The 25,598-nt window shown below is 42.6% G+C and overlaps 1 protein-coding gene across 3 annotated transcripts in view; it reads right to left on the reverse strand.

The window, feature by feature from the left end:
* Nucleotides 1-25,598, reverse strand: part of ERBB4 (erb-b2 receptor tyrosine kinase 4) — a 374,576-nt gene that overhangs the window by 268,348 nt on the left and 80,630 nt on the right. For all 3 annotated transcript variants that reach the window (XM_017829495.1, XM_017829493.1, XM_017829494.1), the window contains exon 2: nucleotides 20,930-21,116. In XM_017829495.1, the coding sequence (XP_017684984.1) occupies nucleotides 20,930-21,116 (187 nt within the window). The remainder of the gene's footprint in view (nucleotides 1-20,929; nucleotides 21,117-25,598) is intronic.

Below are 25,598 nucleotides of genomic sequence, written 5' to 3' on the forward strand. Positions count from 1 at the left end.
TTAGTTTTCTACCAGGCCTGTTGAAATACTCTGAAGGAAATAAAACAAGAGTATGCTTGTTACTCTGGGGATGTGTCTATGCCCTGTGTATGAAACAAAGGTCCACCTTCCTCTAGCTTGTGTTTGTTAAATGTTCCAAAAAGATTCACTTTTGTTTTCAATAAACTGTGAGAAGGATGAACAGATTTGATGCCTGAAACATCCATTTGGGACAGAGCCACCAAGGAGAAGGATGGCACACAGTGCTGCAGCCAGAAAGAAGATCAGAGGAGAAGAGTTCCCTAAACAGGGGCTTTCCCACCTCTCTAGGACATTTGACAGAACAAAATCAGTGAGGAGCTGCTACCTAATATCCTCTAAACACACACTGTACGTACACATACAACAGAGTAGCAGAAGGCAGCACAGACCTTGAAAAGCCCAAGAGAAAACTCACAGAAGGCACAAAGTCTGCTGTCCATTTTATGTGCTCCATCATTTCACTGACTTTCTTGTATGCTCTTCTTCCACTGGGCTCTGAAAGGAGCTTAAATGTCATTCTTTTTCAATAGGTAAACAGTTATTAAAATTAGGAAACAGAAGCTTTTCATAATGTAGGCACCCTAGGAAGTCTATCCTATCCCATCTCATTCTTCTCCCTGATCCCCAATAACTAGTCCTGAACACAGAGTTTATTGCTTGGTGTCACCCCAAAGCAACCAGACTACAGTTTTCAGGTGCTCTGCGATTTTCAGTTGTAATAAGAGTCCTTTCTGGTATTCTTGTGTTGCTAAGGAATGCTTAGTTCCTATCCCAGACTGAAGTTTTTCGCCACAATCATATATTCCCTTGGACGAACACATTAATTAAAATGTCACTGTGCCATTTCTTTCTGCATGAGACCACAGTTTTCATTTTAAAAATGCAGCAACAAGGTGGGAGAAATGCAAAAGTGGGCTGTGGGAAGATAACAGCATTACTAATTACATCTTCCACCTGCCTACAATCCTGTGATACTACTGAAATATAAGAGTGAGACCCAACACAAGCAATGGGCTGCAAAAGGGATCCTGGGCACTGCCCAGCTCCCCCTGTTCCAGTAGAACCAATTTGGATGACTTTAATAGTTGTTCATACCTTTCAGCTCTCAGTCACAAGGCTTGGACAGAAGACAAAGATTGATTTAATGGAGAATGAATGTAATGCTCTGCAAGTAGCTTAGACTGCACCAATTAATCAATTACTCGAGTACATTCCACTTTAATACATTCATTACTATTCTAATCTTTAATCAACTGCTTGTTCCACATACTATGAGGTTCCTGCATTTCTGTGTAAAGAACAATACCCACTTTGCAAAGGAAAAACACCACTTCCAGTGCCAAACATGAAAAATCAGAAGCGTGTTGACTGTCGTATAATGTGAACAATCCTGTAACTAACGGCTTACAGGCCATGCTGCCACTTACTGAGGCTTTGTTTGATACACCTGTTAAAAGTATTTATTTGAGATTAGTAGCAGAAACTGATCTGAAGAATTTTTTTACCTTCATGTCTCAGCTTGGCACATGCAACTGAAACTGCTACAACCAGCTACTGAACTTCCTAGAGCCAGAAGTCTTTCAAGCTTGTTTTCACTTTTTTAAAGGAAGGAATAAAGTTTGCAAACTGTTTGCAGCACCTTCAAGCCTTTAGCTGTATCACTTTCTTCTCTCCCCCTCTTCTGGCTTCAGGACAGGGCAACTCCATTCCCAGAGGAGATGGCCCCCTTAAAGCTGGAAAACCTCTTCCTTGGCTTTAATTGGTGTCAGAGTATGCCCACAACACTATGTTGTTATTTTTTAATTCACTTCTTCTATAAAATGAGTGACCTGTATGTGACTTTTACAAGTCTATCAGTTCCTTTGGCCCCACAGGAATTCCACCTATTTGTTCCCATATAGGACAGTTTCTGCCAGAAAGTGCTCTGAACCCCCAGCACCAGCCAGGAGCTGAGGAAGGTCTTTAAGACCCCCTCTTCATCAGTGTGCCATGACTGAGTCCTGGTGACAGAAGACCAGAGGGTGGGGTGGGGAAGGAAAAGTAAGATCTCAAATTGAAGGTAAAAGTCGATCAAAAATGATCTGCAGTAGTGAGAAAAATGTGTTTGCTGATAACAAGTGTGGTGTTTGATGTGTGTACATACTTCACTATCTAGCCTTTCATCAAGAGCCAGAGGATTTATTCTTCAAGCATGAGAGATGGAACAGCTTAAAATGGTCAGTGACCACAGAAAGGATTAGCACGTTATTATCTTTTTAATCCACAACAGTTATTTTTCAGGATTTATTGGAGCTAATACAAAAGTGATTAGTGCTCTGGTTTTGCCAAAGTAAGAGGTTGTTTACGACTCCATTCCCACACACGGTCTGTAATAAACAGATAGTACTGGCTGGAAAGTGGCCAGCAACAGAAAGTTTCATCATCTACACTGTATTCACAGAAATAGAAATGGCTTGTGCAATTGCCAGTAAGTCCCAATAAGGACCTTCTAAAAGTAAAGCATAAAGTAAAAGTATGTTACATTATCCCACCCTGCAAGCACCAAAATAAAAGGTGGTGTGGAAAGTTCTTCAGCTTTTTTGCCTTTGCTAGACATGCGCTATTTTTACAGAAGTGGGATAAGCCAGCCCCCAGCATTCCAGGATCTCAGTCAGCCCTCGCGACATCATAACTAAAAAATGCCGAGATGTTAAAAATAATCAATGTTATTTTTTGTATGTGCAGTACGGTTGATGAGAATTCAGGATTTTTATTCTTCACTTTTGCTCTACATTTGTGATGGTTGGAAATGGATTTGTTTTTAAATGGAAGCTGAAATTCTCACAAAACTTAAAACACCTAAGGTTTTCAGAAGAATCCTCAAACGGACTTTCACAAACCTGTCTATGTAATTTAAGATGTTCAATCTCTTTTTCAGAATAGCACGGGAACCTGAGACTTCAGGATTGTGTGTCCCACCCTTTCCAAATTGGACTTGTGCTCTTAAGAGTGCATACCATTTTAAAAGGTACTTAGATGGCTAAGTCCTACTAATTTGAGTTAGAGATCCTTCTCTATTTTTAAATATGCGGCTGTCACTACCTTTTGAAAAACAGGGTTTATTATTTTAGATCTTTGGCTTTTGAAAGTAACACTTAAAATATTGCCACATTAGCAAAAAAAGCAGAAGAAAACTGGTAAGCTGAAGGGATGGCCAGACAGACATGGGCAGAGAAGTAACAAACGAGAAAACCTTCTTCTTCCCATCCTCTTATTTACATTGACTAAGTATATTTCTATCTGTGCTTGAAGCAGACTTGGAGAAGCACAATTTGTTACACATTGGGAAGTTTTTAGCTTTTCAAGAACAGAGGCATAGGAATGCCCTTTAGTCTTGCAATGGGCATGAAACTGTACAAAGGCAAATAGCACAGCTTACCCTTACCAACCCCAGACTGTGATAGCTTTGTCTTGCAGTCAGTCCTCTTTGGTCTGGTACAAGACACAAGCAAGAAATGTGTGCCCTCACACACACACACCAGCCACTCAGGATTCTTACTTCACTTAGTATTTGAAAACACACCCCAGGCCTTATGGTATTTGCAATGAATATTTCTACTAAATTTCTCCAGCATGTAAACACTCCTTTCTGAAGAAAGCTGCTAAAATTGAAGGAGAAGAAATTTAACTGTGGGTTGATTCCTTTAGTTCTTCATTCACCATGAGGCTGAAAGAACAACAGACAGGCTTGTGAAAGCTTTCTTTTGTCTACAGTTTCGACTGCAGATCAAATGTGAATTGCTACAGAAGTCTGAAGCAGATTACGATTTCACAATGTCTGTTTTCATTTAAAGGTTATGTCTAAATTGCAATCACAGTATCTCAAGTGGATGTTCTGGGCTGGCTTCAGACCACTTAGATCTCGCACTGTGAACAGTGTGACTTTGGTAGCATGGAGAACAATTTTGGCCTGCAGCCCAAATGTTTACTTAGTGTCTGGGGAAGCCTTTGTGGCCTATGCTGGGTTCCCTCACTCCGCTGCCAAGGGCAGCTGAGCCAGGCAGGCAGATGGGGTTTAAATCCCTGGCTTCTGTAGTGCAGACCTGCACTTCAGCACTCGTGCACACCAGGCAGAGCACACAAACACCTCGCACCCTCAGGCTGCAGAATTTACTAAACTCTTCACATGCTGAGGTTGCCGCTCTCACCCTTCCCCTGGCCTGGTGAGAGACCCCAAAGGGAAATAACATCTGCCAGTTCACCCCACTATGCTGGGCTGGAAAAGCCCAGAGGGATCAGGGAAGTGCTGGAGCTGTGCTTCTGTAAAGTTACAAAGGATTTCGACTATATTTAAATTAGTTGTTACTCTCCTTCCATTCCTTATATTCATTTCATACCTGCATCTCAGTTTCCATTAGGACTGCTTCTTGTAGAGTGAGGCTTTTAAGACTGAAGAAAATCCCACAAGGGTTCAGGTAATAGACTTCCCAATCACATGGCAGACAGGTAGAAAACATGAGAGGAAAACAGTCAATAGCTGCTTGCTATCTCACCCCCTCTGAACTGCAAAAATTTCTCAGGGAGCTGTGAATTACTCCCCTATTGTTCTTGCTACATTATTATTTTGAAGTGGCTTGTGCCTGTGCTATTTGGTTGCCTGCTTTGTTTGCCTTATCAGTTTGCTGGGTAATGTATAATTAAAACAGCCCTGTTTTACCACCTCACTCAGAGATCTCTTTAGATAGTACACCAAGTGTGACAGCAAGAAAAACACAATATAAACTTCAACCGCTGCAGCTTCCTTGGGCATTTATTGAAACCCTCCCTTCTGGGATGTGTGTCTCTCATCAGGAATGGGCCTGTGCTGCAAAGTAGAAACAGTATTTGTTTCCTGGTGACATCTGCGAGCGTGACAGTTTTTTGCGAGGCTGGACAATCCTCCCTAACTGCTCAGCATCCACAATTCCTGACAAAACATCCTAGGAGGTACTTGGCATGTGGAGATACACCTGGAGATGGTGACTGCAGATTAGACAACACATTTCTAATCACTGGATAGATACTCCACAAATGTTGTCACAGAGAACAAATGCTGCACCTCCCCTCGCACACACACTGCCCATGCTCCTTCAGCCCCAGCCACTGCTGCCAACTGCTCCAATGACCTGGAGTCCATTCCCCTGTCACTGCTTCTCCAGAGTCTCAATTTATGTGACACATTCAGTGCCACCCCTGTTCTCTCTAACATAGCCTTTTTTGTCTATCCCTAAATCCTCAGCTCCTGTCCAGGCTCTTCTCGTGTCTTGACAACAGCATCTCTCCTTTAAGAAGCAATTTCACCTTTCTCTGTTTCCTTCCGAATTCCACTGCCTGACTACTTCCCTAGCTCACCACTCAAAACAATCCTTTTTCTTCTCTCCCCATCTCATGTCTCCTCATCACATCAAATAAAAGCAAATTTTATTCACTTTCAGGACCTTCCAGAGCCTATCATTCTCTCATACACTATTTATGCCTTCTCCCACCTTCAATAGGCCTGTCATGCCACCTTTCATCAAACACAGGATACATTTTCAAACATCTTTTGTTCTTTCTTCTGTGCTGTATCTCAAAGATGCGGACATCCAGCAAGTTATCTCATTGACCTTTCCAATCCTTCCCCTCAAACCCTCTTTGCCTTCAAATAGAAATGAAACTTGGCTGTCTTGGGAGCTGTGGATGTGCAGAACTGATGCTCCATGAGAAGCTGTTCTGTCTCCCTCTGTCTGCTTTACCTACCTCATTGGGTCCAATGTGGCCTCCTGTCTTAATCACACTGAGCTATTTAGCACAGGGACTATTTTTTTCACTCTTCTCCTATGAGTTTCTGAGCTACTTCTGGGAAGTGCTGCTTACAGATGAGTCTGCTGTAAAGTGATGATCCTTATGTTCTAGAAAAGAGTAGCTCAGGTCTATCCACTACCATTTACAAAAGTTTATATTTACTTGCAAAATCATTACTTAAAACAGGAACACAACCCCTAATTTAGAAATGCCTACGCAGAAACACTTTTCTCAACAGGTAAGAGAAAGTTCGATGTTTACTGAGGAGATTTTGCTGTTAATACTGTCTCATCATCTAAACTTTGGAAATAAGTTCAGCAATCCTATGTAAAAAGCAGGCAAACCACATTCCTGTAATTCATTCAGGGCTTAAAGAGCTTATACATCACCAGTTATCACCGCTCAAATGCTGAGTGAACCACCAAATCAAGAACCTATAGCAATCATCTCCCATATCCTATCTTCCCCAAGAAATAAAGGGAAACCATGGCCCTCACTGCAGGCCCAGTGAGAGATGATGATTGGTTAGGCTTCAACTATTTTCCACACTGTCAGTGGAGCAGAGATTTGGTCACAGGTGTTAGTTTGGGCACTTAAGATTAGCTGTAGGTGGCTGAGATAAAAAGAGCCTGTCAGCTTCATGGCTGGAGGAACTCTGGTGTATAGCACAAAGAGACACCAAGCTCAGCCAAAGCTGAAAGACACTGTTTGAAAACGGAAAGAAACCTTTGCTTTAGGGCTCTTAACTGCTCTTGTTTGTCTTGGGGGACATTTGGCAGGATGGTAGAGAAGTAGGTCTGTAAGCCTTTCGTTTCTTCTCCCTTCTCCAGATACCAGGTAACAGTGCACCTGGGAGCAAAAGGACTAAATAGTCTTTTTCAAAAAGCTGCCTTGCAGAAAGAAGGCTGCTACTAAGGTATTTAGGCAATGGTAGTATCACTTGCAAGGTCAAAAATAGGGGCAAAGTTAGTAGGGCACGTCAGCATTACAGTCAGCAGGGTGAAAGACACCTTCTCCCCTAAGCTGTCATGTTGCACTTGGCCAAACCAGTAGCAACAAATAAGAAAGGCCTGTTCCTCAAACACAGCTTGCATTGGTTTAACTGAAATCAGTTTTGAAGTCAAGTCAGTTCAGCAGGTATGAAATCCCAAGAGAATGCACTTAACTTAGTGCACAGACATCAATTTAGCTCCTCTGAGTTACTGAAGTAGGCTAAATCAATACAAGGCACTTGTAAATGGATTTAAAAGAACATTCATGTGGGGTTTGTTTCAATTTAACAAGTTATGTTAAGGAGCAATTTTATTTAAAACCAAGTAAGGTTTCTTTGCTGGCTATCCTTAAACCCTACATTACGACTCTAATTATCCACAAAAGAAAGCACAGAGGAAAGCAGCCCATTCATGTATTTTGGAGCAGACTTCACTGAGTCTTGCATCGGATCCCACAGAAGATGGATATGAAACCAGCCATCAGAACCTCATATCATAAACGTCCCATTGCTGGGTCAGTTAATCCACTGTCATGCAATGCCAAAGTCATGTGCCAGTGCCAAGGGAGAGCCAGTGACCTCCTCCAGTAACCTCTAAGATGCTGCAAACAGCACAGCTTCTGTCTTCAAAGCTCTCCCTGTGCCCAGCCAGAAGCAGCAAGGAAGCCTTCTGATGCTGCTCGTGGAGGCATGTCAGACTTGGTTTGGATACCAACAGGCAGGCATGAAAGGGTTTTGAAATGGCCCTGTACAGCACAGGTAAACAACCCCTCTACCCGCTTGCAGGCCAGTGCTTGCCAGGTGACACAGCCCTGACCTGCCCATGCAGCTGTCACTGTGCCATGTATCAGGCAAACTCACCATCCCACTGGAAAGAAGAAAGGAAGCTGCAGCTGCATTTGCCCAGGTCTCTCCTCCCCTACATAAAATCATGTCTGGCCCTTGTGAAGGTTGTAAAAGGATTCCATATGCTATAATGCTTATCTGAACTCAACTAGAGCGAAGGTAGTCCCTTCCAGCCCTCCCTTTCTCAGCAACAGGATATTATTTCCAGGTCCCAGTTTCTTTCCTAGGACTGGCACAGTAAGGTAACCTAACACAACCTGTCTCCATACAGACAGATTTTATCTCTTTTCAGAAACAGCCAAAGAAAAAAAAAATAACAATGAGGGCAGCTGTCTCCAGAGAAGGATGCAAGGAAGAAGAGCAGTTATTAAATGGGGGTGTTGGAGGATATGTGCCCAGGTGGCAGGTGCCTCACCTGGCCCTTCTGCTGTGACAAGCAAGATGTAATCTGTCCCACCCAGACACCATGGGATGGAAAGTCCCCTGAGCAGAGAAGCACACAGGCAGCACTGCCACTTCTTCCTCAGAAGAAAAGCAGTGAGGTTAGATAAGCCCCCTGACAAAGGAGTGATTGCAATTTATGTTTTTTCTATTTATACTAGAGGCTAAATTAGCAGATTAATATTTGCTTCCAGCCACTGCTACCAGCTTGAAGGGGAAATGGAGCAGAATGAGGCCAGCAGAGGTCACAACTCATTCAACCATCAGTATCATCAAATTTGCTCAGCAGAGCTTTGATTACTTTTCCAAACTTCAAGGCTGGTTTGTGGCAAAACATTTCTTTAGAAAGAGAGGAATAAAAGGCTAAAACTAAGGCCATGTTAACATATTAATAAATCTCTCAACTAGCAAAACTATTATCTTTATTTGGGAAGCTGAATGCTTCTGAATATTAAATCAAACCCACTCAGCTCTGAACATCTAGAAGCCTTACTCCTGGATGAAATGGGGGCTGCGTTGAGATTTACTGAGCTCACAAGGGGCTAACTGCACAGCCCATGGGATTAAGCTGTCATGCATTCACAGCTATTAAAACATCCCTCTCAGCTCTTCTTTGACACACAAAGAGGAGGATGCTGCCCCTGCAACCTCACCCTATGCATATTTTAGCTCAGTGCCTGCTTGTAAAACATCAAGTCTCACTTAAATATCAGCACTGTCTAAAGCAGAAGAGCCTCTGAGTCCAGCCATTGCTGAAGCATTTCACGACTGCCACCTTCACCTGACAGCAGCTCTATGGTGAACACCTGTATCAGCTCGTAAGAGTGACCACCTGAAGCACGGCTGCCACAAGTAATAGTTACCTCAGCAGGAGCAAAGAAAACCACAGCCACGAGGCCACAACAGCATCATTTCATAACTTCTACGTGCCCTGTGTAGGCAAAGAAAAATAAAAAAAGACAAAAGTCCTAATCCGCCCAGTTCATGTTGTACTTGAAGGATTCAGAACAATGATCCCTTCCACCTTCAACTGCCTTTGCTGTTCCCCCAGCACAGCTTCCAAGGGGGCCTTGGGCAGTAGTGCCAAGCCACCAGCACCAGTCCTGCCTGGCTGCTGCACCTGTGAATTCCTGGCAAACACCAGCCGGAGGCAACCCTTGGTAAGGGGGCTTTGGCATCCAACTGAAAGAGTAGCACATGCTTCCAGTTAAAGAAATAAATAAACAGCGCTTTGACCACAGAATATGCTGAGTTGGAAGGGACCCACAAGGATCATCAAGTCCAACTCTTAGCCCTGCCCAGGACCATTCCCAAGAGTCACAACATGTAAGAAGAGCCAGCAGTGTGCTTCCTTCTGGAGAAGGTGGGGAAGAAAAAAAAAATTTAGGGAGCTTGGTATCACCATCTCAGAACAAAACTCAGTCCTGGTGAGACAGCCAGGGAGCACCAACGCTATGGATATTCCAGACTTTAGATGTCCTGCCAATGCCAGTCGACGTCCAACTCCCCCAAAACATACCTTGTACCTCTTGATTTGACACAAGGGAATCTCTTCTATCAAGCCCTGTGGCCTTCTTCCACAGCCTAGGACACCTGCAGCTGTGTGCACCCCAGCTTCCCCCTTGAGCACATAGGGGACAGCGTGCTTTGCTTTCATCCTCCCTCTATCTGTCTTACTCTTTCCTGCATTACAACTTTTTATTATTAATAATTATTGACACACTTACACATCACACATTTTTTACTAGTGTTTGCTACACTGTGCTCAGGATAACGGATCTTTAACTGGCTTAGGCCTGTAAAGAATTCAAGTATTAGGGGAAGATAATTACTATTGCCTGGAAATGCAACTCAGTTAACTCCACTAGAGATGAGAAAGCCATCTCCTGGGCTACACATCCACTCTTCTTCCTGTACAATGCTAGCAAAGAGTAATTTCAGTAGGATCTGAACTGAGCCTTCGAGCCAGGGGATGAACTAAGTCATGACCTAAAGCTTGCTGCAAAACTTGCCACTGGTTCAGATGCACTTAGGTGCATTGTACTCAGGTGCATGTTATTTTGGCTTAAAAAAAGAACTATCACGCTTTTATAAAACAAATTGTAACAACACTAAACCAAGGGCACCGCTCCACGACATAATGTTGTCCTGCATCTAATTCTTCACTCCAGAACCATAGAGAGATATACTGGGAGCCCAGAATTGGTCATATCACTTAAAAATGAGCAGAGACACACAGAAGTTCAGGCTCTGCATCCAGTGTAACCTCAGAGTGATTGCTGCCTGTGCTAGGGACAGCCAGAGTAGTCTGACACCACTATAGCAGATGAAGTTCAAACATGAGCAGCAAGCAGCTCCTGAAAAAAACCAATTTACTCTGTCAAGAAGCAGGTTGTTCATGTCAAACCATGCTGACAGACCTGCACCACAACCAGCAGCTGAGTAGATTCATTTACAACCTGCTCTGTGTATCTGTTTTCCATTGGGCACACTCCTACAATAAAGCAAGTATTTTATGACTGATACCGGGATAAAATATGAGCAAGAAACAACTTTTCAAGCCTTTTAAAGGTTTTTTTAAGACCTTTCATTTCCTAGACCAGGTAAAGAAGCTAAGATCAGATACTTCAGTGAGTTGAAATCCAATAGAAAACAAAACTCAGTCTAAAACAGGTTCATTTATTATTGTTCAATTAACACAAATTATTTTGATTTGTTTGGTTGAAAATTAAATTAACTTATAGAAGAAAGCAAGAAAAGCTGCTAAAAATCATAAGCCATACCCTTTCATTTTTAAACAAAAGGTGGTGCCTGGCAATTTCAACACTTTTCCCCTTGTTTTTCAAAAACTATTCCTTTCTCACAGAAAGCTTCCCTGTCAGACATTTTTCAATTTTAAAAAAGTTCTCAAAAATCTTCCACTAACTGAAGTCTAGTGGAAGTCTACACCCAGGAGGTTGGAGCAGATGAGCAGTAGTCTTGGAAAGAACATCTTGAACCTCTACATGTGGACTCAACCTCTGCATCCTGCCCTCAGGTACTTGCACCCAGAGCCATTTTGGAAGGTGACTGACCCTACAGTCCCTACGCCAGTTAAAAAACATCAGCACGAAAAAAAAGGGGGCAAATCCCAAAAACACACAACCCCCCCTCCAAACACACAACAAAACCAAAAAAATCCCACCAAAACCCTCACAAAACCCAAAAAACAACACCAAATTCTCTTCTCTCTAGCATCACAGAGAGAGATGTTTTTGAAGCTGCCCTTCCTTCTGTGCCCCCCACGTCAAGAGTCCCAGCAGTTTCAAACCCAAAGCACGTGGCTCTGCTATTTCTGACTGGCAGAAGCAGAAGTCAGCTCCCGGAGGAACTCCAACGTGAGCACAGCGTTTGTACAACGATTGGATGGATGGATGTGCTCTCACTTCTAAGCCTTAAAGAAATGAGAGTACATCTATGAAAGTTTCACCAAGGAGAAGAAAAAAAAAAAAGAAAAGAAAAAAAGGCAATGCAAAGGGGTTTCAGAGAAGACAGCCCCTTGAGCGATTTCCAAACATCAAAGAAAAAGGCCTCCAGCATGTTCTCCTCATCTGATACCTTTGTTCCCCCACTCCACGCCTGCAGGTACGTTCCAAGTGATACAGAAAAGGCTCCTACAGCCCACAGACAGCTCCCGTCCACAGGCATTACCTGTGTCCCGCTCTGATTACCTCACACTGGCACTTCAGACCAATCACAGCTCATTTTACATGGCTGAATCCAGGTGGGGCTGACAGGGAGTCTGGAGTCCCAGAGAACTCCAGCAGGTCTGTATCAGACACAGTCCTGAGCAGCCTGTCTGCTCCTTCATCTTAAATGCAGGTACGGTCCAGGTGAGCACTTCTGCTCCGCTGTTAGTCGTGAGGAACGTGCTTGAGTGTTTCCCACTTTCTTACCTCTGCTCATGTGGTGATTTGCCTTCTACAGGGCTGCATTTCTATTTTTATGTTCCCCTCAAGCTTACCTTGCCCTGCCCATCTCTGGTTTGCCTCGGCAGCTTTGCAGAGCTGCAGTGCAGGTGCCTGTGTGTTTCAATGTTTACAAAGCACGCTCACAAACACAGCATACCCAGCTGCCTGGAACGGCTGCCCTTGGATGCATCCCAGTCAGCATGTCCACTCCCGTGGGGCAGGGAGAGGGGAGCAAACAAGACAGGTCAGAAAGGGTCTCTGGAGACAACTGTAATTGTCAGTCCCTTTTACTTTGCCCAGTCACATAAAAAAAACTCCTGACAGTAAACTCCTCGCTCCTCATCAGGGACTGCTGTTATCTGTGTGCCGATTCAGAAGCTAACAAGAGATTTCTTCACCCTGGAAACTGCAGGCAGGATCCGCCAGCGTAGCACTGCAGATGGGTTCAATCTGTTGGAACTCTTTTCATACACTAACACAAAACACAATCCTCATAACAGCAGCATTTCCCTTTCACGTCCCAGTGGACAAAGCTTGTGTGATCAAACTCTGTTTCAGATAATCTCTTAGTGACCTGTTGGCCCTGCACTGCTGCACACCTCAAGGCTGCTGCAGACCCACTCAAGTTACAACTACCCCACGCTGGTTTTGATGAGACCAGTCCCCGTACTGGCCAGGCTGAGACTTTGTGACACTGAAAGAAAGAGGTTCCTGTGCAGGCAAGGAAAAAGCAGGCTGGGATGGAGTTGGCCAAGCGGAAGGTGGGAGCACTTGCCTCTGTCAGCCTGCAGGCAGTGAAGGCTACATGACGCTCGCCCCTGTGCTGAGCGTTTGGGGGGCTGCTCTGCCTCCTCTGTCTGTAGGGGTTTTTCTGGAGCTACATGGAGCAAATGAAAGTTTTTGGTTCATTGCCTCTCAAGTCCCTCCATACGGGGTTGAGGGAATTTCTCTCTGCAGTAAATGACATGAAAATGAACAGGCATGAAAATATCCTAGGAACACCAATTATTTCCACTCTGTAAACCTAGGGATCTGATCCATCCTTCTTTGAACTCAGTGGGACTTCTTTGTCTGCAATGAATGGTGTCCTAAACCCCAACTCATAATTTCTATAGGCTGGCAAGAAAAGCTAGGATAAGGAGCTCACTCTTGGATTTGTGTTTAAATCCAGGTCTGTAAGCATATACTGACTTGTAGGCATACACTGCCCTCCAGACCTATGTGCAATGCCACTGAGATTCCTCTGCTGAGCTTTTCATGAAGGCACTGAACTTGACACCTGATTCCCAGAGTTTCATGCCATTTTGAGCCCTAGATGTCAGCAGCCCCACACTGTTGGACGTTGGTCCCTCTGGCCCAGCACAAGTCCACAGCTCATGTCCACACTGCAGATAGTGGCAACTGGACTATCTTGCTCAGTAATTTGCCTTTTGCCAAGCAGTGCCGATAGATCGCATTGCCCACGTAACACAAGACTTTAATTACTTCACAAAAGCACTAAATTGCTTGTCAGCTGTAGCCTGTCAGAAGGAAATAAGAAAATCAATGAGTTCAGAAGACTGTAGAGAGAAAAGAGGGTGAAAAAAAATGAAAAAAGCCCCACCCCAAACAACAAACACTGAAACTACCACTTCTTTCATTCATCTGAACTAAAGAAGATATACTAATGGAGTAGCAAGGATTTTAACTTCTAAAACACCCAGACAAGACTTGGCCTGGGCTGGGGAATACAACTCTTGCATCTCGCTCTTTCTTTCTTTCTTTCCCAAGCAGGATGGGAGCCAGGATATATTTTCTCAGTAGTGATGTTGCTATAAACTGTTCGATCCTCCTGACTGTAATGCTTATTGCATTTTACTTAAGTTACAGTGTAGCTCAACACAGATCTGTCTGCCAAAGTTGGATATTTTGAAATGTCACCCATTCCTGACCCGTGTGATTGAAATGGAGGGATTACTCTGTTCAGATGTTTAACTCCCTCCAAAGCATGTGGCCAGAAAAATCCCTGTGCTGCTAAAGCTCTTAAGTCACGGAAGTCAGGCAAAGCTACTCCATTACCAGAAGGCTTCAGTACTACTGGATTTATCTTGATTGCCCACATTTCTAAACAGCTAAAGGGTGTTTCACACCTCTAGAACACAGAGAATTTCTTGCTTCATAATTGAAAAATGCACAGATAGAGAGAACTACTGCCAAGGAAAAAGAGCATGAATGATATTATTATTTTAAATGGCATTATCAGGTAACAATGGCAACATATCTGGACGCATTTTATAATGACATTTAAACTAATGTTTGTCAGTGTTAAAAGTCGAATTCCACATCACACCAGATCCTCTCTGAATAGCACTTTCAATGACACTTCCAAAATTAGTCTAATTAAAGCCAGCAAGCATTATTGGCTCTGTTTTACAAGTGGTACGATTCACAAAATAAAGTAGCAGATGTGTACATTACCACAGGGCTAGGAAGGATTTCCTCTATATACTTTAGACCCTAGTCCTTACCAGCATTCCCTTCCTTACCCAGCAGCCACATAGTTAAGAAACTGTTGTTCTCAAAGTCCAGAACAACATGCTTATGTTTGCAGAGACTGTAGTTAAGACAGAAGCCATCTGCATCCACCTTGCCAGGTTATTTAGCCCAAGCACAGGGCCCAAGTGGTGTGGTTAACACTATTTCCAAAGCTAGCTAGGCTGGATGCTGGTTTAAGCATCCCTGTACAGAGCTCAGCTGCTTGGTGTAGACATGCCTTGAGTCAGCTATCATTAGCTGGTATTAATCCTGACAGATCACCCTCAACACAACATCCTTAAAAGGGCTTAACTGGGTGTTAGGCACTAGTTAATTTATAAATTAAAGCATGAATTAAATTACCCACTGAAGAAAGTAAAGGGCAATTTAAATTTCAGTTCATTATGAAGTCAAAGCAAGTAAGCCAATTTACACCAGCTAAGGATTTGGCCTGGTTTCTCATCCCCATGATTTTAAGCCTTGTTTTGATGCAGGAGAAGCTGTGTGACACGAAGTTATCCTGCTGCATGACATTAGAAATTCACATCAATAATTCTGCGTTTTACTGTCAATAAACTGGTTTAGACCACTTGCAATACATGTGATTCCTAGTTCATATGAAAATATTGGGGGGAAGTGGGACACCAGCAAATACCTTTACGGGGGATCCTTTGTATTTCCAACTAAAACCATTTACCAACATATTCTGATGAGCTTTTTACTTAATTCTTTGCCAGAATCATTCCAAACAAGGTTGCACATTTGTTACACTAGAGATAGATTTGAAAACAGTAAAGTGCTCTGAAATAAAGGAAATTGAGCATAAATTGTTAATCAACAAGTTGCAAAGAATCACAGACATTAGTTATGCCATTTAGCAGGACAAAAGCATATTCAAATCCTTTAAAGCGACTACGATATTTGAGCCTTGCTGAAATTTAAAAACCACTGTCCCACCTTTGTTACTGGACATAATAAGTATAACAAGTATAAATCTCACAGGGCTCAAAATCAGTACTTCTTTCTGGCTCTGTACAATATATCTATTTGCCTTGATAACACCTGTGAGCAATTTTCTGCTAGCTGGAGGCAGTCACTCCTCAGCCTGCAGGTCCCTTATCTGGGATTCCTCTGGGCCACATCTGCAGTGGTAAGCTGAGGAGTGCCTGGAAGCATTCCCAGGCACTGATGCCAACTGGCAGGGAGCAGCCCGAGTCCATGCTAGTGCCTGCCTCCATGCTGAGCACAGGATGGCTGCACACACACTGCCAGCAGAGACTGGTCTCTGGACTTTCCTGTCTGTCAAATCACACCTACAATGAGGAGAGCAGTAGCTGGAACAGGGTGATTTTTTTCCAAGGAAAGAGTCTAACAGTGTCCTGGGAGAGAGGAGACAGACGTGCTAGCAGGCACACTTGCATTTCTGAGCGTGGGGGCAGCCACAAGTCTCATTCCTTTTCTCCACTGGGACAAGATGAGCAAGGGGAATGCATGGCTGGTTCTGTGCTGTGTCCCCAAGGTCTCTGCCACCACAAAGAGCCCTCCTTTCTCAGGGGAAGCACAGACATGGGAAAGGAGGTGTTCCTCCCTTTTCTCTTACCTGCTGGCTAGTCACAAAGATGTGCAGGGATACAAATGCCTCTGTGGTCAGCCCAGCTCTGAGGATTCAGGGAAAGGAGCACACCTGGGCAGTCTCGGAGCCACTGCAGCTTCTCCTACAGGGCAGAGAACTCCTGCAGCAGCCCTGCACACAGAGGGTACCACAGGGATTTTTAAACCAATTCCTCATCCCTCCATGTATCCTAGCAACTCCTCTCCAAGGTTAAGAGGCAATGCCTTGCCCACCTGTTGCATAGCAAGCCTGAGGCAAGTTACATATTGCTTTCTTCCCAGCTCATCCTGCTAGTACGAAGCCACGGAGATTAAAAAATGTGCCACAGTCAGCACACCCCCATCCTGTCTTCTTGGGCTGGGGTGTCACACACAGGCATTCACATCTCTGAACATCATGAACTTAGCAGTGGCTCCTGCAACGTGGCCCAAGGAAAGGTCTTGCTGACACAGGCCGAGCACTTTGTGATCAAGGCAATGAAAACGGGGGTGGCCTTAACCCCTGCTGCAAAAAATGACATACACGCAGTGCTAAACGAGCTCAGGTCTTCGGTGGGTATCTAAGTAAGATTTCCAAAAGAATTTTACATCCAAAAAAATGCCCAGTGAATAAAACAGAATGAAAATTTGACTCCTCCCAAGCCCTTCCCTTCAACCTGATTGGGCTGCAATATTATTATAATAAATGAGCAGTGCTTGTTAAGAAAAAAAGCCAAAAAACTGGCAACAGAAGGGTTGAAAAGCAACCTTTTTCATGAGTGATGCCATTCTTTCCCCCTCCAAAGCACCCTTTAGCATTTTTGATTTCTTGAGGGGGGGAAAATAACATTGAAAACTTTATAGGAATAATCATAAAACTTTAAAAGTTTGCTTTGCAGAAAAATTTAAAAAAAAAAATTAAACAAAATTAAAAAAACCCAAACAACCAATTACAGAAATCTGTTGATGGGGAAATTTACAATGGATCACTTTCTACACCCAGTGAAGATGGTTCTTTGTCTATGGTTCTGCCCATAAAAGTAGATTTTCTTTCTTTGGCTATCACTGACCAAATACTTTAAGATACAATATCCATTTGAACATCAGTTATCTTAATTTATCGTTCAACTGGATTCCTGCAAAAGAAATAAACAAACAAAAAACCTAAAGATTTTTCTGCCTTTTTTTTTTTTTTGCATTACTGAACTAATCCCTGCTAAGTCCATTTCAATCTAATATATTCAAGGAACCCAAGGGTTGTACAGGTAAGCACAGGGGAGCCTCTGTCCCCAAGACCAATGGGGAAGATAAGGTTAACACTGCTCAAAGATACATAATTTGCTGTAAATCTCTTACACATCTTCACACAGAGGAAAATATGGGATACTTCATAAGTGGTTTTAGAACTTGTGAGTTATCCCTCTTTCCCCACTCCTGAAAGATAAATGCCATAATGAAATGCAGCCATCAGGTATTCTCTGTATTTGGAGTGCTCCAAGAGTGAAAAATGATTATGCCCTTTCACTGGATAAGTTAAGCTTTACTGCCTGGCTAGCTGGGGAAGACAGGTATGATTTGCACTAGCTCCCAGGCCATGACTGGAAGAAGGTGGCATAACCTTCTTCCTCAGCATCACTTATTCTGCTCATCTCAGGCTGAAGAATATGTTCAGTATGTCAAACCTGCCTTTTTACTGTAAGGTTACTTGGCAGCTGAATCTGCAAACTGAGATGAGTCCAGCTGAGATGGCAGCAGCCACTTCATTAGTTCAATGTCAGTTTGGTTTTGACATGTTTGTGGAACCACTGACTAAGTTTTTATAACAAGTGAGAAAAGGATTTTATAGCTAAGATTTCTTGCAGGTGTCACATAAATTTTAGGACGTGGTCCTGGCCTGAGCTATACAAACAAAACTCTCCTGTGTTTTGACAGACATCATGAGTGAAAAGTGGATCATGTTTTCTGTGTGAGATAAAACTTACTGCCTTCACAGCTGTCATTTTTTTATAGCACAAGGGAGGAAATTCAAGCATTTAAAGTTACATTTAAAGATGAAAACTTGATAGACATATCTGGCAATAAAAACACAGCTGTTAACAACACACCGAAAATACTGCAATGGTACAGCACAGGAAGCTGAAACACTGTCTGTGGTGAAGGCTGAGGAAAATTTGCAGGTGAAACCAGCTTCCTCATTTATTTAACACAAGGAGTAGTGATGGTGTTTTCATATTGTGCAGCAGTGGGTAGAAATACCCTCAGGAACCCATCATCCTGCACTGCACAAATAAGAACAGAACTTCCCAAACTTCTGTGAACAAGGCATAAGCACTGGAATGACAATTCTTCACATACAAGACAAGAGTCATGTTTATATTTTACTCAGGTGGAAGAGATGGAGCATTCAAAGACAGTCTCTTGAAATCTCCAGTGGACTCGAAGGACGCAAGCTCACGAGGGCTGATGCTTCTTCAATTTAACAACTCACTGGTGGTTTCTGATGTAAATATAGAGAGCACAGGGAAGACACAGAATAGGTTCAGACACAGCTGATCTATCACAGCCTTGCAACACCACCAACTCCCACATCCACCAGTTATTTTTATGCAGCTACTAATGCTAAAGATGTGTTATGAAAATAAATGAAGTATGAATATGCTCCAGGAAGAGCATGTGCAACAAGAGGTTATGGGTTAAAATAGCCAGGTGCATCTTAGCCAGTGTACAAAACGGTCAACAAACAGCTGCTGAAGAGACTCATGAGGCCCTGGCACATGCTATCTAGAAAACATTGAGTATTTGAAAGCACACACTGGCTCGTATTCAGCACCCAGAAGCTATTTTAAGTGCTCCAGAGAGACAAGTTAGTGTTATTAAAGCACTTTTCTTCCAAGAGACAACAATACATTTTGAGCCAAATAATCCCATCAGAGACCTTTCTAAACACCTAAATCAGATGAAGTGGCTGTGATGATCTCATGTTAGGAGAGATTCAGGGGCTAAGCTAAGGCAGGTTTTCTTATGATACTTAAAAAGAAAATGAAACTATTTGCTGGGCAGTTTTAGTGCTGTGTCTATCACATCGCAGTGGCTTCCAGAGAGCACCTCTGGAATCTCAGGAACTGCCTAAGAGCACAGGGAAGTTGGTTCAAGAAGAAAATCCTGAGCAGAAGCCTACAAAATAAGGGTTTTTTACCTTACTGAGCAGCAAAGCCATGGCTAAATGAGCCTTAAGAGTACAACTCTTTCTTCCTGGCAGAACAGCCTCAGACCCAAGAGGAAAGACTTCCAGCCATTTTCTGGCCTTGCTCTCACCTCTCTTTCTCAGTTTCACCCAGCCTTAGTGTCCTTTACAAAGCATTTTTGAGACTCACAGACCAGAAAGCATATACAAAGAAAGAGGTACAACTATTATTACCAAATGCTATGGCTCTGTATTACGTGAAGGCTTAGACAGTTACAATGAACTCCCTAAATCAGAAAGGTGGGAAGATAAACAGGAACAGGAGAGAAGGAAATTAGTTTATGACAGTCAGAAAGAAGAGTAGTAGATGGTAGAGATTTAGAGACCTTTGGGAAGCACTCTGATATTGGCATGATGATCTCATAAGAGAAAATTGTTAAAAATTGTAAAAAATTTGACCAGAAGAAAGAACCTGATCAGAAAGAGTCAGCCCAAACAGGTTTATTTTGTAAAGTATTTCAGGCCTCCTTTTCCCTCCTGTTTTTGAAAGCCTGGCAAGGCTCGAACAGGGATCTCTAAGCACTTGTATGTCAACCTGAATATTGAGAGACAAAAAAAAAAAATGGAGAGAGAAGGGTGCCTGAATAGAGTTCAGAAGGTTCCCACCTCTCTGTACTGAGGTTCAGTCTTCACATCCAGTTCAGGGCAGTGATTTTCAGTAAGCTTTTAGCCACTAGCAGGAATAAGGCCATTTCACAATAATCAAAGCTTAGGGTAGAAATTATAACAGTTGATGAGGAACTAGGTATAAATAAAATACTTCTGGTGAATTCCATAAAAGGAGTTTACCTCTGCCTACTCTTTATTAAGGTACAGTCCAGTGATATTTAGCCAAGTTTTAATCTTTGAAACCACTGACTGTAGATCCTCAGACGGGAGAAACGAAGTGTTGATCTACCCCACAACATGATCCAGCCATGAATTTAGAGATGAACATAAAACCATGGACTTTGCTTACATTTCTGGCTCAAGAAAATAAGCATTTCTCCCACTATATGTAATGCACTATTTTTGCTTAGAAAAGGGCGTTCTAAAATTAAATACACAAAAGATACAGTCTCTCTCTCTCATCCCCTACTTTTTCCCCAACAGCTCTGTGCAGCAGCAACTGGTGACAGACAGCAGCAAGAGAAGAGGTTCAGGAGACGCCAAAACTAAGACAACTTGGCAGAAAATACCCTACACCGGAAGCAACACATGTGCCATAATCAAGGATTACAAGGAAACCAACATGCTCATGATATGAAAACTCAGAAAAAAATTTCACCTACTCTTTCAGCAATTATTTTTGTTTCAAATAGGCTCTTGGCATAACTTCCAAGCACAGTCTTTGACCAGTATTGAGAAAAGTACGTTCATAAACAAAAGAAAAGAATGAAGTACTGATGAAACTCTCATACAGCTGCCAGCCTCTCGTGGTGCCTCTATTACCTGCAGAATGCAAGTGACTGAGGGTATGAAGGTAAAAACTCAACGAGCTCATTTTTTTTTTCTTGCATCTAATCCATCACATTTGCAAGTTTCACTTACCTGTCAAGTTCTTCAGTCCGAGTTCCCTGAGTCCAAAGTTGCCATCCTTTCTGTAGTTAAGGAATATTGCCAAAGCATACCGCTCTTCATAGAGTTTGGTCCCACGAACAATGCGCAGGTTCTCCAGTGGCAGGTATTCAAACTGGTTCAAAGCCACCAAAACATAGCCTGTCACTTCTCGGATAGACTGAAAGGCAAAAATGAAACAAACGCATTAGACGTGGTCCATTTTTAACTGTCCTGAATTTCCCATATAGTGGATGCTTTAGTGTGAGATGCTGCTACCCAAGGGAAAAAAAAACCCACCAAAACCACTTTTGAAAAAAAAAATTCATTTTCAATTTATGATTTCAAGCACATTTCTGTTTCAATTTTAGTGAGTTTGTTAGAAATAATTGTTGGAAAGGTAGAAAATAGAGAGGTACTCCTTTTTCTCAGTCTAGTAAAACTTGAGTAGAAATTCACTGTAAGGTATTAAAGATTCACAAAAGGATGACTTTGCACAACTCAAAGCAGAGAGTAGGTCAAAGGCCTCTGCAGTACATGAGCAAAATCCACTGGGGAAATGCCATAGTTCAGATGAGATTGTCTGTTTGCAAGTAACTCTGTGCTGTACAGCATATTTCAGGGTGGCACTGAAGGGACACATCATGGAAGGCACCTCTGGAAGAGCTCACCATCATCCAACAGGAACAATGGTAGGCAGGGAGCAGGTTCGGAAGGGTAAAGTCTAAGCACAGGTGTATTAACATACATGTTGAAGTTTCATTTGGAAGTGCTGGAACTATATACCAGTCTTTGATCAAAACTGCTATCCAAATCTTTTTAGCAAAATCATTGCTGCATCTTTGGGTAGGTTGAGACCTTTGTTGCCTTTAGAGGAACTGCTCAATAACCCTCCTGCTCATATTCAGGAATTGATTGCCTGGGTTATAAAGAGAAAAAAAGACCCCAAAACCCAATAACTAGAAATACTTTTTGAAAGCCCAACAGCTTAACAGAACTAAGATGTTATTACCAAAAAAAAAAAAAAAAAATTAAAAAAAAAAAATTAAAAAATAAAAAATAAAAAAAAAAAAAAAAAAAACACCCACACAAAAGCACCCCAAACGAGAAAAGCATGCTCCTGGAGAAAATAAAGTTTGCACTCTAAGGAATTGAAAGAAATGGCCTAGAAATATGCAAATGCCTTTGAAAAGTGCCATTTCAACACTCACATAGACCCCACCATCCTTAGCAGGACTTGACACATGCTGGGGGGAATGCTCCTGCTCAGAGCTGCTCCCAAAGCAGGACCTCCACGTTCATGTTTTTCAAAGCTCACCTAATCCCACGCCCACAACAGCCTGCAACCGCTGTACACGTAGACATTTATGTGTGTATGCATATTTAATGGACAGAAATTGATATCACTACTTGTGTGCTTAAGTGGCTGTATGCACTTTTTCCTTCCCTTTGGCAAAGTCAATACCTTAAACAAAACACTGAAAGAAAAATTCTGCTTAGAGTAACATGCAGAGACTATAACAAACATATTGACTCCAGTCAATATCGTAATAAAAACAACCCAACAAGCAACAGCAGGCATCGAATTAAATGTGTTGTGTATGTATCATTAATAAAGGATTTTGCTTTGCTGGTTCAGGGCTTTGCCACGATTTCAGATTTACGTGTGCCTTTTAATTAGGCTTATAAAAGGTCTGTAATATGATTAACACATGTGATAGTGTACATAAGGAATGATTTCTATGCCACAAAATCTAGTGCTAGTTGTCCTTGCGAAGTCAAACACCTGTACTCAGCTGAAGCTGCTGAAATAGCTCTGGAGCTATTTCCAGACTTGCCTTCTAAACAGAGCCCAGTGTCATTACAGGACTCTGATGAGAACCCAGTGAGCAGAGCTAGGTTGAGAAGTATGGTTCAGTAGCTCAGTATTAAATGTAGACCTGCATTATACCTTGGGACACTGATTCCATTATAATCAGAAGCTCTCCAGCACTTTCATGATAGCTCTTCGTCTTCTGACATTTCAGCTTAGCCAGTTTGGTCAGGAATTTGTTTTTCATCATATGCAAAAATTTCCTAAAGCTAACTTTTTTTAGCCTCTCTTCAGAATTCAGGAAACATTTAAATTATACTCATGACTTCAATTTCTGCTCTGATATTCCAGGAATACTATGATTGCTCTAATTAATTTAAATAGATGTTTAACTTGGAATGGAGTGGAAAAAAATTTAAAAGCAGTTCCAAAACTGCATCTGAACAAGTCCTCCCTGCCAATTGTTGTCACTTGTAACCACGTTTTCTATTTTTAGGATATGTCTTATTTACTGCCAAACAGCAAGTCCACCTGAAAGGGCCCTAATTCAGCACAGTACAGAAATGACACATACACAGAGAGCAGCAAATCTTCATTCCAAACTTAAAAGAAGAAAAAAAAAGTAAAAGAAAAGAAGACGAAAACCAGAGAAAATTATAAAGTTTTGCTGCTGATAATTGTGAACTGCCTAAGAAGCCCTGCACTTACTTTGGTTTATCCAGCTGAAATAACAAATTATGGCAAGTATTTTGACAAACCAGAGGAACCCTTCCACTCCCATGACTTCCATCATTTTGTAACACCTATTTACTTGCTGAATAAACTGCCATGCTCATCCTTGCAAAACAAAATTATGAAAATAAGCCAGGGGGTTCTAATTTACTGGAACATAAAAACCTGACCAAATCTAGCAGTCTGATATATTAAGTTAGGGTTTAATTTTGGTTTTAAATTCAAATACGAATGAAAAATGCAGATTGATAACCTGTTTTGCAGGTTGGTGTGTTTTCTGACTGGTCCAGCTTAAAAAAAAAGCGTACCGGGAGCACAGCAGGCATCTCAGGTTTTGACCACTCCTGGCTAACAGTCATTTTGCCAGTCACTGCAAGTTTTGATATGATTCTTACTGAAAATGGACACCTGCCCACTTGGAGCTCACTCCAAGCCCTGCAAAGATGCCTGTTGGCTTCCATGCTGACTCACAAATCCTCACGCCAGACGGGATCAGCCAGCCTGATCTCCTTCTCTGCAACTTGTGCCAAGGGTAGGCATGATGTGAACCTCTCATCCTTTTGTATACAAGGCTGAAGGCTTTCCTCTTCAGGTATCCTGAATTCAGGTATCCTAATGCTCTACTTGAGCTGTTTTGGCTTCAGCATTAATCTGAGTTCTAAGGAGGTGAAGTGACTCACAGCAGTGGTAGCTTGAGTGTCACCTCCCAGTCTGATTCTCCCTGCTAGGGCTGGAGGCTCTCACAAAAACACATTTCACATGAGTCTGTCCCTCAGAAAAGAAAAAAAGGAGACAAGGATGCAAATATCTGCATTTTATTCCCATCACCTACAACTGGAACAGAAAGAGGTAGATTAATCACCAACAGACTTAAAGCTAAAATTTGTAATTTTAACCTCCAAAGCACCGTGACTTTGTGAGATTCCCCCCTAGCCCCATTACAGCATTATTTTGACTGGGAATTCCTGGACAATGTGATCTCTCCTCGTCATCTCTCCAGCTCCTGAGATGTGACCTGTTACATGAAGAAGCCATCGAGTGAGGCAGCAACTGGCTCAGACTCCCATAGCACTGCTGCTGCTTTAGTAGATGTATTTGGGCTCCCCAAAGCTGGATATGACAGCGGGAATGAACACACAGATTTGAAGGAGGAAAAGGCAGCACCTCACAGGCTCCCTGTGCCAAAAGGAAAAGGGACACTGCCCACCGAGCCCTCCAAGCAGACACCTGACAGTTTGAAAGCAGGTGAGGAGACACCTCTGAATATTCTAGAGCCACAGGTGATTGCTCCTCCAACTGAGCCTGAGCATTAGCCCCTGGATAAGAAAGGACAAGCTTCCAGCAGGAAACAAAAGGAGTGTAGAGGGGAAAAAGTATTAATCTAAAGCCTCATGAGCTGCTTTAAAACCCCACCAAACCAAAGGGTTCAAGTCTGATATATTTACCAGAGAAAAGCTCTTTGTCTCTCTTTTTGGACAGGAGACGAGTACTTGCTATCCCTGGGTCCAGCACTGTTCTGCACCCTAGAAAGTGGAGCCTTGGCATGGCAGCCCATAAAACAGTCTCCTAACAGCCTCTACTAGCCCAAACATAGCCATTTTTTTTTCTTAAACCTAAAAACAATTACCCTGAGATGAGAACAGACCCAGTTGAGGTGCTACCCCAAGATGGCGGCCGCTGCTCCCCTCAGCTGTGCTGGGCAGTCCTACGGAGAGTGCAGGAGAAACTGGGCCCCAAAATGACACCAAAACCTAAACTTCTTTTTCAGAGGTTCTTTTTCAGGTGATGAACTGTAAGAATGAACTCTAGACAGCCCATTCCCTCAATTACAACTAATATTAGCTGAGCATGAAGCACTTTAAGCTCCCAACAGCAAAGCCAGAATTATCCTGTCAGCTGGGAGTAAATGGCAAGATTGTTCCATCTTAAATCATCCCTCAGTTCGAATCAAGCGAATCTGAGTGAAGCGGAGCAAAATAACAGTGAAAACTTCATCATTCTGCCCAGAACAACAGATCAATGAATGATTAGGGAAGCCAATGTTTCTCATAAACACTACAAAGGCTTCTTAACATCCATCGGGAACGCTGGGCTGTGGCAGAGGCACCAAGGAGAGCT

This window comes from Lepidothrix coronata, unplaced genomic scaffold (genome assembly GCF_001604755.1).
Source record: "Lepidothrix coronata isolate B3197 unplaced genomic scaffold, Lepidothrix_coronata-1.0 Scaffold165, whole genome shotgun sequence".
Taxonomy (NCBI): Eukaryota; Metazoa; Chordata; class Aves; order Passeriformes; family Pipridae; genus Lepidothrix; species Lepidothrix coronata.